This window comes from Schistocerca nitens, chromosome 7, assembly GCF_023898315.1.
Source record: "Schistocerca nitens isolate TAMUIC-IGC-003100 chromosome 7, iqSchNite1.1, whole genome shotgun sequence".
NCBI classification, from domain to species: domain Eukaryota; kingdom Metazoa; phylum Arthropoda; class Insecta; order Orthoptera; family Acrididae; genus Schistocerca; species Schistocerca nitens.
The window spans coordinates 406,004,444-406,019,282 of NC_064620.1; the positions used below are offsets into that span (position 1 = coordinate 406,004,444).

General features: G+C 42.1%; 1 protein-coding gene across 1 annotated transcript in view; it reads right to left on the reverse strand.

The window, feature by feature from the left end:
• LOC126195069 (ATP-binding cassette subfamily G member 4) overlaps nt 1-14,839 on the reverse strand; it is a 219,579-nt gene that overhangs the window by 16,218 nt on the left and 188,522 nt on the right. Inside the window, exons 7-9 of the mRNA XM_049933519.1 lie at nt 5,462-5,577; nt 4,160-4,328; nt 1,517-1,617 (exon numbers count right to left, since the gene is read on the reverse strand). Coding sequence (XP_049789476.1) covers nt 1,517-1,617; nt 4,160-4,328; nt 5,462-5,577 — 386 coding nt within the window. The remainder of the gene's footprint in view (nt 1-1,516; nt 1,618-4,159; nt 4,329-5,461; nt 5,578-14,839) is intronic.

Here is a 14,839-nt window from a genome sequence, read left to right on the forward strand (position 1 = left end):
TCCAAACCGTCATCGAACCCATCGTTCTACCATTCCTAGACCGGCAAGTGAACTTGCTGTTCCAACAGGACAATGCACGTTCGCATGTATCCCGTGCCACCCAACGTGCTCTAGAAGGTGTAAGTCAACTACCCTGGCCAGCAAGATCTCCGGATCTGTCCCCCATTGAGCATGTTTGGGACTGGATGAAGCGTCGTCTCATGCGGTCTGCACGTCCAGCACGAACGCTGGTCCAACTGAGGCGCCAGGTGGAAATGGCATGGCAAGCCGTTCCACAGGACTACATCCAGCATCTCTACGATCGTCTCCATGGGAGAATAGCAGCCTGCATTGCTGCGAAAGGTGGATATACACTGTACTAGTGCCGACATTGTGCATGCTCTGTTGCCTGTGTCTATGTGCCTGTGGTTCTGTCAGTGTGATCATGTGATGTATCTGACCCCAGGAATGTGTCAATAAAGTTTCTCCTTCCTGGGACAATGAATTCACGGTGTTCTTATTTCAATTTCCAGGAGTGTATATAATTTGTGAATAATAAAACCATTTTCAATGTCCACAATGGACTATCATACTCTTTATACAAGATGTACTTCATCTCATCATCTATTGCATTAAGTTATTGGCCAGTTTCTGCCTGTGGCCATTTTCCAGTGCCTGTTATAGCAATACCAGTCACTTTTGTATTACTTACAATTGCGTCAGTGATACGTGCATCATATTAAAAACTATTAATACCTAAGTGTGAATGAACATACACAAACACACACACACAAACACACACACACAGAACGAAAATTCGCGTATATAGTCTTACTCATCATCACGTACTGCTTACAGGAACAGATTTTGCGATAAGTAATTTAACTAATATGCTCTTCATAGGCTACAAGTGAAATACGTGACGAAATAGAAGTCATATTGTATAAACACTTCTACATCCTAAGTGGATATTTAAAATGGTTTTATCGCTCAAAAAATAGATAGTTCGGTTGGTTTGTTTGGGAAAGGAGACCAGACAGCGAGGTCATCGGTCTTATCGGATTAGGGAAGGACGGGGAAGGAAGTCGGCCGTGCCCTTTGAAAGGAACCATCCCGGCATTTGCCTGGAGCGATTTAGGGAAATCACGGAAAACCTAGATCGGGATGGCCGGACACGGGATTGAACCGTCGTCCTCCCGAATGCGAGTCCAGTGTCTAACCACTGTGCCACCTCGCTCGGTCAAAAAATAGACTGTAATGATTAAGACAGGGATGTGAGATCCCGTACAGCAAATGAAAGTTGTGCTTAATGTTAGAGAATTTAGTGTATTATCAATCAACTTAATTTTACGGACTATGATGTAAATATAAAGTATGACAGAAATCTCACAAGACATGTAAATAAACAGCGCGAGGGGAACACTTCAGCATAATGTACGAATTTTATCCAAAAATATCCCTGGCTGCACAGTAATGGAATGAGTAGCGCTTTGACAAGCATATTATCAATCATTGCTTTGACTGCTTATGTACTTACTGCGACAGGAATATCGACGATGGTTGTGGACACGTAATACGACTTGAGTGAGTACCACCGATTAAAATGTTCTTTCTTCAGAATATTCATTTCCATTGGAACTGAAAGAGAAACATCAAAGTTAGATACAGCTTAGGATGTCGTCATGTTTACAAATGTAGTACATACGATACGATCGAAAGGCATTTCTTCGCTACTACTATGTAGCTATACAATAATTTCAGACTTATTTTAATAGCGTCCATATAAAAAGCTGCTTATTATGGAAGTATAATGTTGTAGAGTTATTAGAGGAAATGAAAAGGAACACTTTTGTTACGTGACACAAACGTTACAGATGGATCGTTTACCCCAGCCACAATAACAATGTCTGACAGTTTGAAAATACTGAATTATTTCACGTGTTCCACCATCAAAAGAGATTTTTCAAAAAATGGTTCAATGGCTCTGAGCACAATGGGACTTAACTTCTGAGGTCATCAGTCCCCTAGAACTTAGAACTAATTAAACCCAACTAATCTAAGGACATCACACACACCCATGCCCGAGGCAGGATTCGAACCTGCAACCGCAGCGGTTGCGCGGTTCCAGACTGTAGCCCCTGGAACTGCTCGGCCACTCCGGCCGGCGAGATTTTTCAGTAACTAGCTGAGTACCCGATGTTGCCGATGTTTTCATATTCCAATCTCCTTTTAAGTCATCTCCTCCTCCCTCCCCTCTCTGTTCAACACCTCCTCTTTCCTTCCTCTGTCCACCTAATATGTGTATCAAGCTTGGCTGATATCGATCCAGAGGCTTAGGAGGAGCATTTTCCCGCGTACGCAAGCGTCACAGGTGTCTAAGATATTTTACACGTATACGAGGGTTGGAACTTTAATAGTGGCAACTATTTATTTACAGCTCGTACAAAATGGATACGAGTTTCGAAGTTTTGCTGACCTTCAAAGTAGTCACCAGCATTGTGTATAACCCGTTGCCAGCGATGTGGAAGTCATAGGATACTCTTAGCAGTGCCAGTTACGTTGAGAATTCAAGCAGCGCGGTCTATTGCCCTACGAATTTGTAGTAGTTCTGAAGCGAACGTCGTGAAGTGTTTCCTTCAGTTTAGGAATCGAGTTGAACTCACGAGAGCTTAAGTCTGGGGAGTGCAGTAGGTGGTATAGCACTTAGCAGACCCATGAGACAAACAAATCAGTAACAGCTTGCACTGTACGTGTTTGAGCATTGTCCTGCAAAAGTATGGTCAGGACCTGCAGAAAGTGTCACCACTTCTGTCTCTAAGCTAGTCGTAGGTTGTGTTCCAAAAATGTCCCCGTTGTATATCAACGCCCGTCAGCAGCTAATGGTATTGATTTAATTGTAATTTCATTTAGAGTGAGGTGGCAAGTCATGGAATAGCGATATGCACGTATACAGATGGCGGTAGTATCGCATACACAAGGTATAAAAGGGCAGTGCATTCGCAGAGTTGTCAATTGTACTCGGGTGACTCACGTTAAAAGGCTTACGAAGTGATAATGGGCGCAAGACGGGTATTAACAAACTTTGAACGCGGAATGGTACTAGATTCCAGGCGCACGGTACATTCCATTTCGGAAATCGTTAGGGAAGTCAATATTCCAAGATCAATAACGTCGAGAATGTACCGGGAATACCAAATTTCAGGCATAACCTCTCAGCATAGACAACGCAGTGTCCGACGACTTTCACTTGGTGACCGAGAGCAGCGGCGTTTTCGTGAAGTTGTCAGTGCTAACAGCAAAACAGCACTGCGTGAAATAACGAAAGAAATCGGTGCGGGACGTACGACGAAAGACCTTTTGCCGCCATTAATGGATTTCATTTTCTCAAACAACGAACGCAAAGCCACTGGGCCACAATTGTTCGCGATTGATTTGAAGAACGTTCTGGACGATTCGAGCGAAAGATTTGGCCACTCATATCGCCCGAGGTGAATTCCATAGTACAATTACTGGACATAATAGAGACGTTACTTCGTGCAAAAAACTCTGCACCGCCAACACTTTCGTAATTGTGGACACCTACAGAGGCAGAATGGTTTAATATTTTGCAGGGGACTTCCAACGGCTTGTTGGGTTCATGCCAAGTCGAGCTGCTGCAGTCCACTGGGAAAAAGTCTGTCTGACACGATATTAGGAGGCATCTCATGACTTTTTGTCATCTCAGTGTGTGTCTCCTTCGTTTCTACCCCTTTCCAAGGGTTATTAAGGAAACAGTTCAGATCAGATTAGCATGTGACACTATAAATATAGGTGGAGTGTTTCGCTTAAATTCTGCTGGAATCCTGCTCGCTCCCTGGTCAAACACGAGACGGAGAGAGCTAGTGCCACTAGGTCCCCCGTTGGTCATTGATTTTCTTTATGCATAACATCTAACATAGGTCATTTTTGATTGCGTGGTGGCACTAGTCATTTACGGTGTTTCTGTTGTCTTTCGGCTTATGTCGTATTGTGGGTACCCCGCATGCCAACGTTTTCAGTTTGATCAGTGCCCTCTTATTTCATTAGTGCCTTGAAAGTGACGGTGTGTGCCACATGTCGAAATATCGGCGTTTATCGAAGATGTCACTTTGCTACAGTCCTATAAGTAGTCAAAAAATTGATTACAGAAGGCGTTACTCACAGGTGAGGATGGTGAGCATCATGGTGGTCATCATGTGATGCATGAGAATGCCGAACAGCAGGTTGTAGTTGTCCAGGACGCGCGCGCCGTCGTCGCCGGCCTCGATGAAGAGCACGCCCAGCATGATGCCGGTCAGGATGTTCACCAGTAGCCGCATGTGCGTCAGCGTCTGAAACCAACAACCAGCACTGGTACAGACCCAGCGTTCCCAGAGATGAACGAAATGATCGTATGGCACTGATGGCCAGGAGTCTCCACCTGAAAAAGTTGTAGATCTGTTCAGTTGACACATTAGGCGATTTGCGAACCGATGATGAAACAATGACGGGGGCAACGCAGCATACAGTTCCCGACCGGAGTGAATCTCCGCCCCGCCCCGGAACCGAACCCGGGCCCACTGCGTTGCAGTCAGACTCGCTGACCACTCAGCTAAGGAGAGGGACATTCGAGAGTCGTTTTTCCCATACAGAGCGACCTGAACGATGCAGTGATGTTCATATCAGCGAGTTACTGGCAGGGAGCATCAGCGAACATATTGCTCTTGAACGGTAACGTCTCATTCATTTAAATGCTTACGTCGATACATTAAGAGCTAGACTGTTATCGATTTATCAGTGACTTTTAATATCCCGCAATTAATTGAAAAGAGTTTTTGAAGACTTAAGATCAAATTAGGGAGACGTGATAGACAATATTCCATCAGAATTTCTGAAGTCATTGGCAATGGTACCAATAGTTGGTTGTACCAAGAGTAATGGTTTCTGCCAAACTGCGGTAAGTTAAGGGAGATATCTGAGTTGTAAGTTAAATAGCTTAAATCAATAACATTTTAACTGGTGGTACAGAAATTTCACCCGCTTTAGAGCGATAATATCATACGTCTCCTGCTAATATTACTGGCGTGACGTTTTGTATTCTCACAATGGTCTTATGTGAGTAAAGGTGAACCATGACTAAAAGGCACGTGCGATTGGTTTCACTGTAAAGACTGTAATAAAAAAATTATGTTTACAGTAACTCTAAGCTGTTAAGTTTATTTCAGTAACTTAGTGCTGTTAGTTATAATACAGTTAAACAACAATCCAGATATGTGCTACAGGATCCAACCATATCGCGTTAATTTTTGCTGCACGTGAGCTATAAGTCTCCCAACATCAATAAGTCTTAGGCAGAATGTCACGATCACAAACGTAAATTGTGTAAATGGGCAAAATGTGTTGAACGGATACGAAGTGTATCCCTATCCAGAGTACTAAATTAAAATTGTAGTACTTTGCATTTACCGAGGCTTAGAACACTTACCTGATCTCGTTTCACTTTAATAAAGCCTCGTCGAAGCAGCACCTTCAGTTGATTCAACTGCGAAGTCTCCTGGAGATTTCGGGAGACCTTCTGGAAGCCGAGAGATTTCGATCTCGCTGTGGGAATCAAAGAGTAACTTTTTAAGAATCAATGTATCACCGTTTTGCTTTTTATCTTTTTACTTAAAGATATTTAAGAATAAAGATAATCTTCTGGTGAGTAGAGTTTAATTATCAGAATGTTATCCGAAAATAATGCAGAAGAAAACGGAAAATTGTGTTTACTTCTTTCTTGAAAATCAGACAGTGAGTTATAAGAAGCCTGTTTAGTCGTGCAAGGCCTCTTAGAACATGTTATTTTACGGTTTGAGCATCCGTAGCTCGGATACACGATAGAAACATTTAATTAAAAAACTATTAAAATCCTTTAAAAATTTTTTGGTAGCTGCATCAGCGGTTAGTAGTTGCCTTATTGCGGGATCATACACAGCTGATTTCGCGATGATTTTATCGCAACCTCAGGTGTATATATGTAACAAATGTAACATGGGTTCGTTAAAAATACACGGTCTCCCAACGTTGGGATGGAATTAGAACTACCAGGGCCGCTTAAACTGGATGGTTACAGAATGAGACATAAAAAATTCCAGTGGGTAGCAAGTGCAGGCAATGCAGTTGAACACTAGGAGCCGAAGGTATGGACCAGAGATGAAAAACCAACAAATGCTCGCGAAACCCACATGGTCGAGTCGTGACTATGCCTGAAGTAGGTAGGCAAGGCCACCAAATAGCTCTGGTGACGTAGTGTTAATGAAACATTTTTGATGTTTCATTTTACAGCCATACAATTTAGGCGGTTCTGGCAATTTGAATGCCATCCGAACGTTGGGAGACCGTGTATTTTTAACGAATCATTGTTAAATTGATTATACACCAGAGAGTGCGATAAAATCATTGCGAAACCGGTTGTGTATGATACTGTAATAAAGGAATTGCTAACAGCTAACGCAGCTACCAAAAGTTTTTAGAAGATTTTAAGATTTTCTCAAAAAGTGTTTTAAAATATCAGCCAATGAGGTTTTCAAATGAAGTGAACGAAGGCAGTAGGCACCTCATTCATTTTACAGTCTCGACAAGAAAGGTATACCCTATCGGAGCAAGTAAAGAAATTAAGCAAATTAAAAACACGTACAACACAAAGAAGGATATTTTCTAATTTTTGAGTGTAACCTACCCCGGTAGTCCTACCGAGGAAAGGGACCTAAAGTTTAACGTGGGATGTGAATAATGTGTTGTTTCTGGTGAAAATTCGCATAACTGAGGGACGAAAGTTAGGTTAAAGACATACTTAGATATATCATCGTCCGACCGGGGTTCAACTCCACTTTACCACAAGACCACTAAGCTGGCCCTCTTAACAGCAAAGAGTATACACAGAGACATTTCATAGAGAGTTGTCACATGAAAATGGGATGTACGCCCAAATAGTGAGCATGAAATAAATAAATACAGTAAAAGACCAAATAAAACATTTGCTGTTTCTGAAATATTATGTGGCTGCGGATTAGCGCACACAAAATAGTAAATACTGAAGAAAGCTACCAGTTTTATTGGCCAGAGATCAGTTCTCGTCGTTGAGATATCTGGGCGTAGTGCGGAAAAGCGATATGAAGTGGAACGAGTACGTGAGAATAGTCTTATAGTCTGGGAGACGAGTCTTTGATATTGACAGCTCGGTAGCCTCTTTCCGTTGCCTAGCGACCGCAGGCAGGCAGCCAATGACGGCCTGACTTTGAGCGGGTAGCAAGGGCCACGTTGCCGCTCTGAAACCCGGTCGCGCGCGCTTATGAAACTTACCAGTTTATCGCGTGCAGGCGGTGCGGTCGTTCGTCGTTTGTCTGAAGTTGAATTCGCAGTTTATTTCGTTTTTGTTGTTTTTAGTGTTTCTTTGTTTATGTTTCGTTGTAAACAATGTCTAGTGCGGCGGGTAGTACCAGCCCAACACAAGAAGTGAAACGGAGGAAGAAAAGTGTGCTACACACCCAGGCCCGTGAATTCGTGTGCTCTGTGAGGGATTACTTTGAGAAAGAAAAGGACAAAGGTGGGCCCTTAATTCCTGTTGTTCAGGTTGTGAAGAGAACTGCAGCAGCATTGAAAATAAGTAAGAACACTGTTGTAAAGATAGGGAAAGAACAGTATAGTGTAGATTGTGACGAGAGTGTCACAACATAGCTGCACACACCAGGAAAGAAGCGACCGAGAAATAAGCAGGTGACAGCTTTGGACGATTTTCAGAAAGACGCTATTCGTCGTCATATATACAGCTATTATAAGAGAAGGGAACATCCCACTCTATCTAAATTACTGGTGTCGCTTCAGAAAGACGATCTTTTTAAAGGGAGCAAATTTTCGTTGCGTACAGTGTTGAAAGACATAGGCTTCAGCTATTCACTGTTTAACAGACGCAAAATATTAATGGGAAGGACAGATGCAGTTGCATGGCGGTGCAGATTTCTGCGCAGGATCATGGGTGTGGAATTCGAAAGTATAGTGTGGTTAGATGAAACTTGGGTCAATGCCAGCCATTCTTTACGTAGAGGCTGGAATGATGGAACGCCCGAGGGGACAATGGCAGTGCCTGTTGGCAAAGGAGGGCGTATTATTGTCTTACATGCAGGAACATCGAAAGGTTTTGTGCCAAACTGCTTGAAAATGTTTCGGTCAAAAAAGACGGGAGATTACCATGAAGAAATGAACAGTGTAGTATTTCAAGAATGGTTGGAGACATCGCTTATGACGAATCTGACAAGTCAATCAGTGATTGTTATGGACAATGCGCCTTATCATTCCGTTGTTCACGATAAGGCACCAACCTTGGCAACAAAAAAAGACGATACCATTCAGTGGTTGAAACGGCGAAAAGTAGATTTCAGAGAAGATTTAAGGAAGGCGGAACTGCTCGAATTTGTGGCACAAAAGAAACCCCAATTTCCAACATATGTAATTGACGAGATTGCTAAAAGGCACGGGCATGAAATCGTTCGGCTTCCTCCATACCACTGTCACTTCAATGCAATTGAAGGAGTGTGGGCGCAGATAAAAAATTATATTGCTGCAAACAATAAAAAATTCACGATCTCTGAAGTGGAAACTCTCCTTCCAGCAGCTATCAATAAAGTGACAAGCGAGACGTGGGCTAAAATTGTAAACAGCACTGCAAGTGCCATCAGAGAGGCGGCCAAAACCGAAGGGGTTGTGGAAGAATGCATCGAAAATTTAATTATACATCTGGGAGAGAGCAGTGATAGTTCGAGTAGTGCTGAGGAGGACAATGTCAAATCAGATTCTGACAGTCATGTGAGTGGTGTTTTTCCATTACAGTAACTACAACGTATTCAGGAATGTAAGGAGGGAGTTTGCTATCGATCTACAACCAGATCATCATATTGTGAGTACTCAAAATGGTTCAAATGGCTCTGAGCACTATGGGACTCAACTGCTGAGGTCATTAGTCCCCTAGAACTTAGAACTAGTTAAACCTAACTAACCTAAGGACATCACAAACATACATGCCCGAGGCAGGATTCGAACCTGCGACCGTAGCGGTCTTGCGGTTCGAGACTGCAGCGCCTTTAACCGCACGGCCACTTCGGCCGGCTATTGTGAGTACTTTCTTCAGATTATAACTCTTAATACACTGACCAATTATTCTGTAGCTTGTAGTAGAACAAATTAATAATGCTAATACTTAACAATGGAAACCAAAACTGCTAATGTTCAACAACTTGCGAAAATAGTTTTCATTTCATTTGTGAAGTTTAACAAATAACTTTATTATGTTTCAGCATCTTAGATACTTGTACTAAATAGCTCTTATCAGTTTTCGAGTTAATATATTTCAAGCATCAACTTTACATAAATTCACGCGTACCAATACGACTTGTATTTTGTCTCGCTTTTATTTCTGCTGCTAGAGAATGCGTGTAGCAGACAGGGCGCCGCGTGCTGTGAGCCACGTTCGGCAACAGCGCCGTCTGCCCGCCGGGACTGTCAGTACCAATCACTCGTCTCACGGACTATAGTGAAGACGATTGGTTGACTTCGCTTTATTGGGAGAATTATAGAAAATACTGGTTCATCTGTGAAGGAAACCGCATATAGGGTGCTATTTTTTATTTTAATTTTACTGTGAAATCTTCCTTTTTGCCGAATTTAATGATTATAGGTCAGCGGGAAGTACCATATAGATTTTGATGAGTGAGTTTTATGAGTGTCAAAATAAGTGATACAAATGGTATCTTTTGATTAAATTGACTTAGAAGCTTACATTTCTTACACCGCCAAAGGACGGTAGATCTTACTACGTGACATAGATTTCAACTCGTTACGTTTACACGTTCCTGAGAAAAAGGGGTCTTAACAATTGGACAGACAGACAGACGGACAACAAAGTTCATAAATTTGGACAATATGGGCCAGAGGAATAACAGCGATCTGATGATACAACTGGGTTAATAGAATTGTGTTGCCTCGTGAGCATCCGACGAGCCACCAGCAGCAGCCAGATGGTGCTCATTTTCTGAAGATGACTTCTACATGAAATCGAAATCGATCATTGATAAGATACTGTTGCCTTCCAGACTATTGTTTTGACCCAGGAAAGAGATCCAATAAGAAATCCGATCGAGATATGGAACCCTAAAAATAGAAAGAAAGAGGAAAGGCTGCAATTTAGGCTGTGCTGTAGACGTGTTACAAACGCTTTCAATAAGAAATTACTCGTTTCACCGTCACCGGCTTCAGGTCACTCAAAAAACAACACTATGGAGTGAAGTGCTGCATACGTCTTATAATCTGCAAGCGGCCGATATCTGCCAAAACCGATAACTTCTTATTAAAATCACGTGCTAGTGCCCCTGAAATCTGTTAAAAATTTGTTTACCTGTTTGCTATCAGCTTCAGATACTTACCTGCGTACTATCGTTTTGGAGGACAGACACGATATCAATCAGGTGCGTAACTTGGAAGAAATAGATGCTGCAAACTTAACCTGCGAAATCTTGGATACCAATAAAATGGTTTTCGATGTCACATTATCAAAGACGGCAGGATGCAGCTAAAAATTGGATGACCAATGTAGCGAAGTAAACAATTTTAAAAGTGTTTTCGTACCTATTACTTAATCTGTTCTCTCAAGTTGCTTACAAGCATACTATCGTCTTTGACGACCTTGGTATTAGATGCTGACTTCATAAGAAATATCAGGAGCGTGCAACTTTCACAATTTTTTTTCCATTCTTAAATATAAGCATGTTCCACAAAGCAATGACGAATGGATTCATTAATATCAAGTTAACTTTTTAAACTTTAGGATAGAACTCTCTGGCTTTCACTTAGTAAAAGTGCAAGCTCTGAAGTCTGTTTGGAGTTCCAATCTAGAGACCTTCGTTTCACGGACAGTAAGTGTTCCGTATATGGAAAACGTAACTGGAATTTGAACTTCTGAGTTGCTATGTGAGATGTGCAAAGATAACTAGTCCATCATAGAATTTTCTTTAAAAGGCAAGCGTTCAATTTGAAGCTTTGGACACACACCCACACAGATCGAATTTGTATCAAATAACAGTATATATTCTACAAATCAGAAGATATGTAATTTAAAGTGCCCCGCCAAGTTTCGGTACAGATCAGCCAGCTGGTGTTGCCGAGCGGTTCTAGGCGCTTCAGTCTGGAACCGCGCGACTGCTACGGTCGCAGGTTGGAATCCTGCCTCGGGCATGGATGTGTGTGATGTCCTTAGGTTAGTTACGTTTAAGTAGCTCTAAGTTCTAGGGGACTGATGACCTCAGACGTTAAGTCCCATAGTGCTCAGAGCCATTTGAAACATTTTTTTTGTACAGATCAGCACTCTCGCACTGAGAACTATATATGAGCTTGCGATATATCTGACCAGCTTTTTGGCTGCATTCAGGACTTGATAGGAGAGAATACGTCGTTCTTAACGGGGCAAAGTCATCGGATGTAAAAATAACTTCTGGCGACCAGCGAGGGAGTGTTACGGTGTCCTTATAGTTCAAGATAGCAATCAATGGTCTGGTGGATAACGTCGGACGCTCTGTGAGGCTTTTTGCGAACAGTGTTGTTGCTTATAGAGACGTTGAGACACAAGAAACTGCAGTGAAATGGATGATGACATTCAGAGGATCGACAATTGCTGCAGGTATAATCAGCTGATACTCAAGATAAATAAATGAAATTTATTATACCTGAATAAGAGGAAAGACTCGTTATTTTTCGATTAAAGGATTAATAATCAAAGGCCAGAAACTGTTACAATAGTTAAACAACCAATAGTATGCGTCTGAAACGGACTAAAAGTGCTACGGACACGTAAGACTACATGTAGTTGAAGCATGTCTTAGGGACTGGCTCATTGGAATAACTGAGAGGTAATTCACCAATCGTAGAGACAGCTTACTAAAACCTCGTTCAACCGGTCTTTGAGTACTGCTCGTCAGTCTTTGTCTCATACCACGTAGGACTGATGGAGAAAAATGAAACGATCCAAAGAAGAGTATCACGTTTCGTCACATGTTTGATAAGTGCAGTAGTGCAAAGGAGACGCTTATCCAACTCCAGCGGCAGACATTAAACGAGAGGCGCTGTGCATCAAGGTGGTGTTTACTGCAAAAATTTAGAGAATGTACATTCCAAGAGCTTTGGAAGACTTGAGATCAAATAAAGCAGAAGGGATGGGTAACATTCCATCAGAATTTCTAAAATCACTGGGGGAAGGTGGCAACAAAACGATTATTCACGTTGGTGTATAGAATGTATGAGACACCATCTGACTTCCGGAGAAACGTCATTCACGCAACAGCGGACAAGTGCGAGAATTATCGCATCAACAGTGTAACAGCTGATGCATCCAATTTTCTTACAAGAATAATATACGAGAGGACGGAAAAGAAAATTGAGGCTTTGTTAGATGAGGATCAGTTTGGCTTTAGAAAAGGTAAAGGCACCAGACGGGAAGTTCTGACGTTGTGTTTGATAATGGAGGCAAGACTAAAGTAGAATGAAGTTAAGGAATTCTGCTACTTAGGCAGTAAAATAATCCATGACGGACGGAATAAGGACATAAAAAACAGGCTAGCACTGGCGAAAAGGGCGGTCCTGGCCAAGAGTAGTCTACTAGTTCCAAGCTTAGGCCTTAATTTGAGGAAGACTATTCTGAGAATGTACATTTGGAGCAAAGCATTGTATATGATAGTGAAATGGGGACAGTGGGAAAACCTGAACTGATGAGAATCGAAGCATTTGAGATGTGATGCTATAGATGAACGTTGTAAATTAGGTGGACTGGTAAGGTATGGAATGAGGAGGTTCTCTGAAGAATCGACAAGGAAAGGAATATTCGGAAAACATTGACAATAGGGACAGAATGGTACGACATCTGTTACGACTTCAGGGAATGGTTCAGATGGCTCTGAGCACTATGGGGCTTAACATCTGAGGTCATCAGTCCCCTAGAACTTAGAACTTCTTAAACCTAACTAACCTAAGGGCATCACACACATCCATACCCGAGGTAGGATTCGAACCTACGACCCTAGCAGTCGCGCGGTTCCGGACTGAAGCGCCTAGAACCGCTCGGTCACCAACCGGCCATCACGGAACAACTTCCATGTACTAGAGAGAGATTTAGAGGATAAAAGCTGTAGAGGAAGGCAAAGACCGGAATATACCCAGTAAATAATCCAGGACATAGGTTGCAAGTGCTTCTCCGAGATGAAGATGTTGGCACAGGAGAGGAATTCGTGGGAGACCGCATCGGACAACTCAGAAGACAGACGACTCAGAAAAGAAAAAAAAAGAAAAGAAAACTTTCCAATGAGAGTCAAGCAACATATTACTTCCAAACACATCCAATAACGTTTACAGACAGTTTTTCTTCCAAGTTCGCGAGTGATGCAGCGAAAGGGGGCGGGGTGTACCAGAAGCGAAAATCTCATTTGAGAATCTTTGGGAGGGGACTTCCAGTACGGTATTCGCTTGAAGACTAAGAAACCCTCCAAGAAAGCCGTAGTCCGACTGGGGGATTGGAACTATTTTAATTGACTTCTGGGACAGTCAACGGTTTTCATTTGCTAGACAAAATTTAAGTTACGTGCATGTATGTGTATATACGTGTGTTTGTGTGTGGTCTGTCTGTGTGTGTGTGCAATCTTCTATTTGTCATTTTTTTATTTTTGCTATGTCCATGTTGACTGGAATACAGCTTTTCACAATGTTGACTGGAATACTCTCCTTCGAATTCTGAAGGTGGCAGGGGTAAAATACATGGAGCGAAAGGCTGTTTACAATTTGTACAGAAACCAGATGGCAGTTATAATAGTCGAGAGGCATGAAAGGGAAGCAGTGGTTGGGAAGGGAGTGAGACAGGGTTGTAGCCTCTCCCCGATGTTATTCAATCTGTATATTGAACAAGCAGTAAAGGAAACAAATGAAAAATTCGGAGTAGATATTAAAATCCATGGAGACGAAATAAAATCTTTGAGGTTTCCCGATGACATTGTAATTCTGTCAGAGACAGCAAAGGACTTGGAAGAGCGGTTGAACGGAATGGACAGTGTCTTGAAAGGAGGATATAAGATGAACATCAACAAAGGCAAAACGAGGATAATGGAATGTAGTCGAATTGGAGTTTTTCTATTTGGGGAGCAAAATAACTGATGATGGTCGAAGTAGAGAGGATATAAAATGTAGACTGGCAATGGCGAGGAAAGCGTTTATGAAGAAGACAAATTTGTTAACATCGAGTATAGATTTAAGTGTAAGGAAGTCGTTTCTGAAAGTATTTGTATGGAGTGTAGCCATGTATGGAAGTAAAACATGGACGATAAATAGTTTGGACAAGAAGAGAATAGAAGCTTTCGAAATGTGGTGCTACAGAAGAATGCTGAAGATTAGATGGGTAGATCACATAACTAATGATGAAGTATTGAACAGAATTGGGGAGAACAGCAGTTTGTGGCAGAACTTGACTAGAAGAAGGGATCGGTTTGTAGGACATGTTCTGAGGCATCAAGGGATCACCAATTTAGTGTTAGAGGGCAGCGTGGAGGGTAAAAATCGTAGAGGGAGACCAAGAGATGAATACACTAAGCAGATTCAGAAAGATGTAGTTTGCAGTAGGTACTTGGAGATGAAGAAGCTTGCACAGGATAGAATAGTATGGAGAGCTGCATCAAACCAGTCACCGGACTGAAGACCACAACAACAACAACATTCGCTGCTCCAAGGGACAGAGCGAACTGTTTTACCTGTTATTCATAAAGGTTCATTTAATAAATTTGTTTCAGAACCAACAATCTAC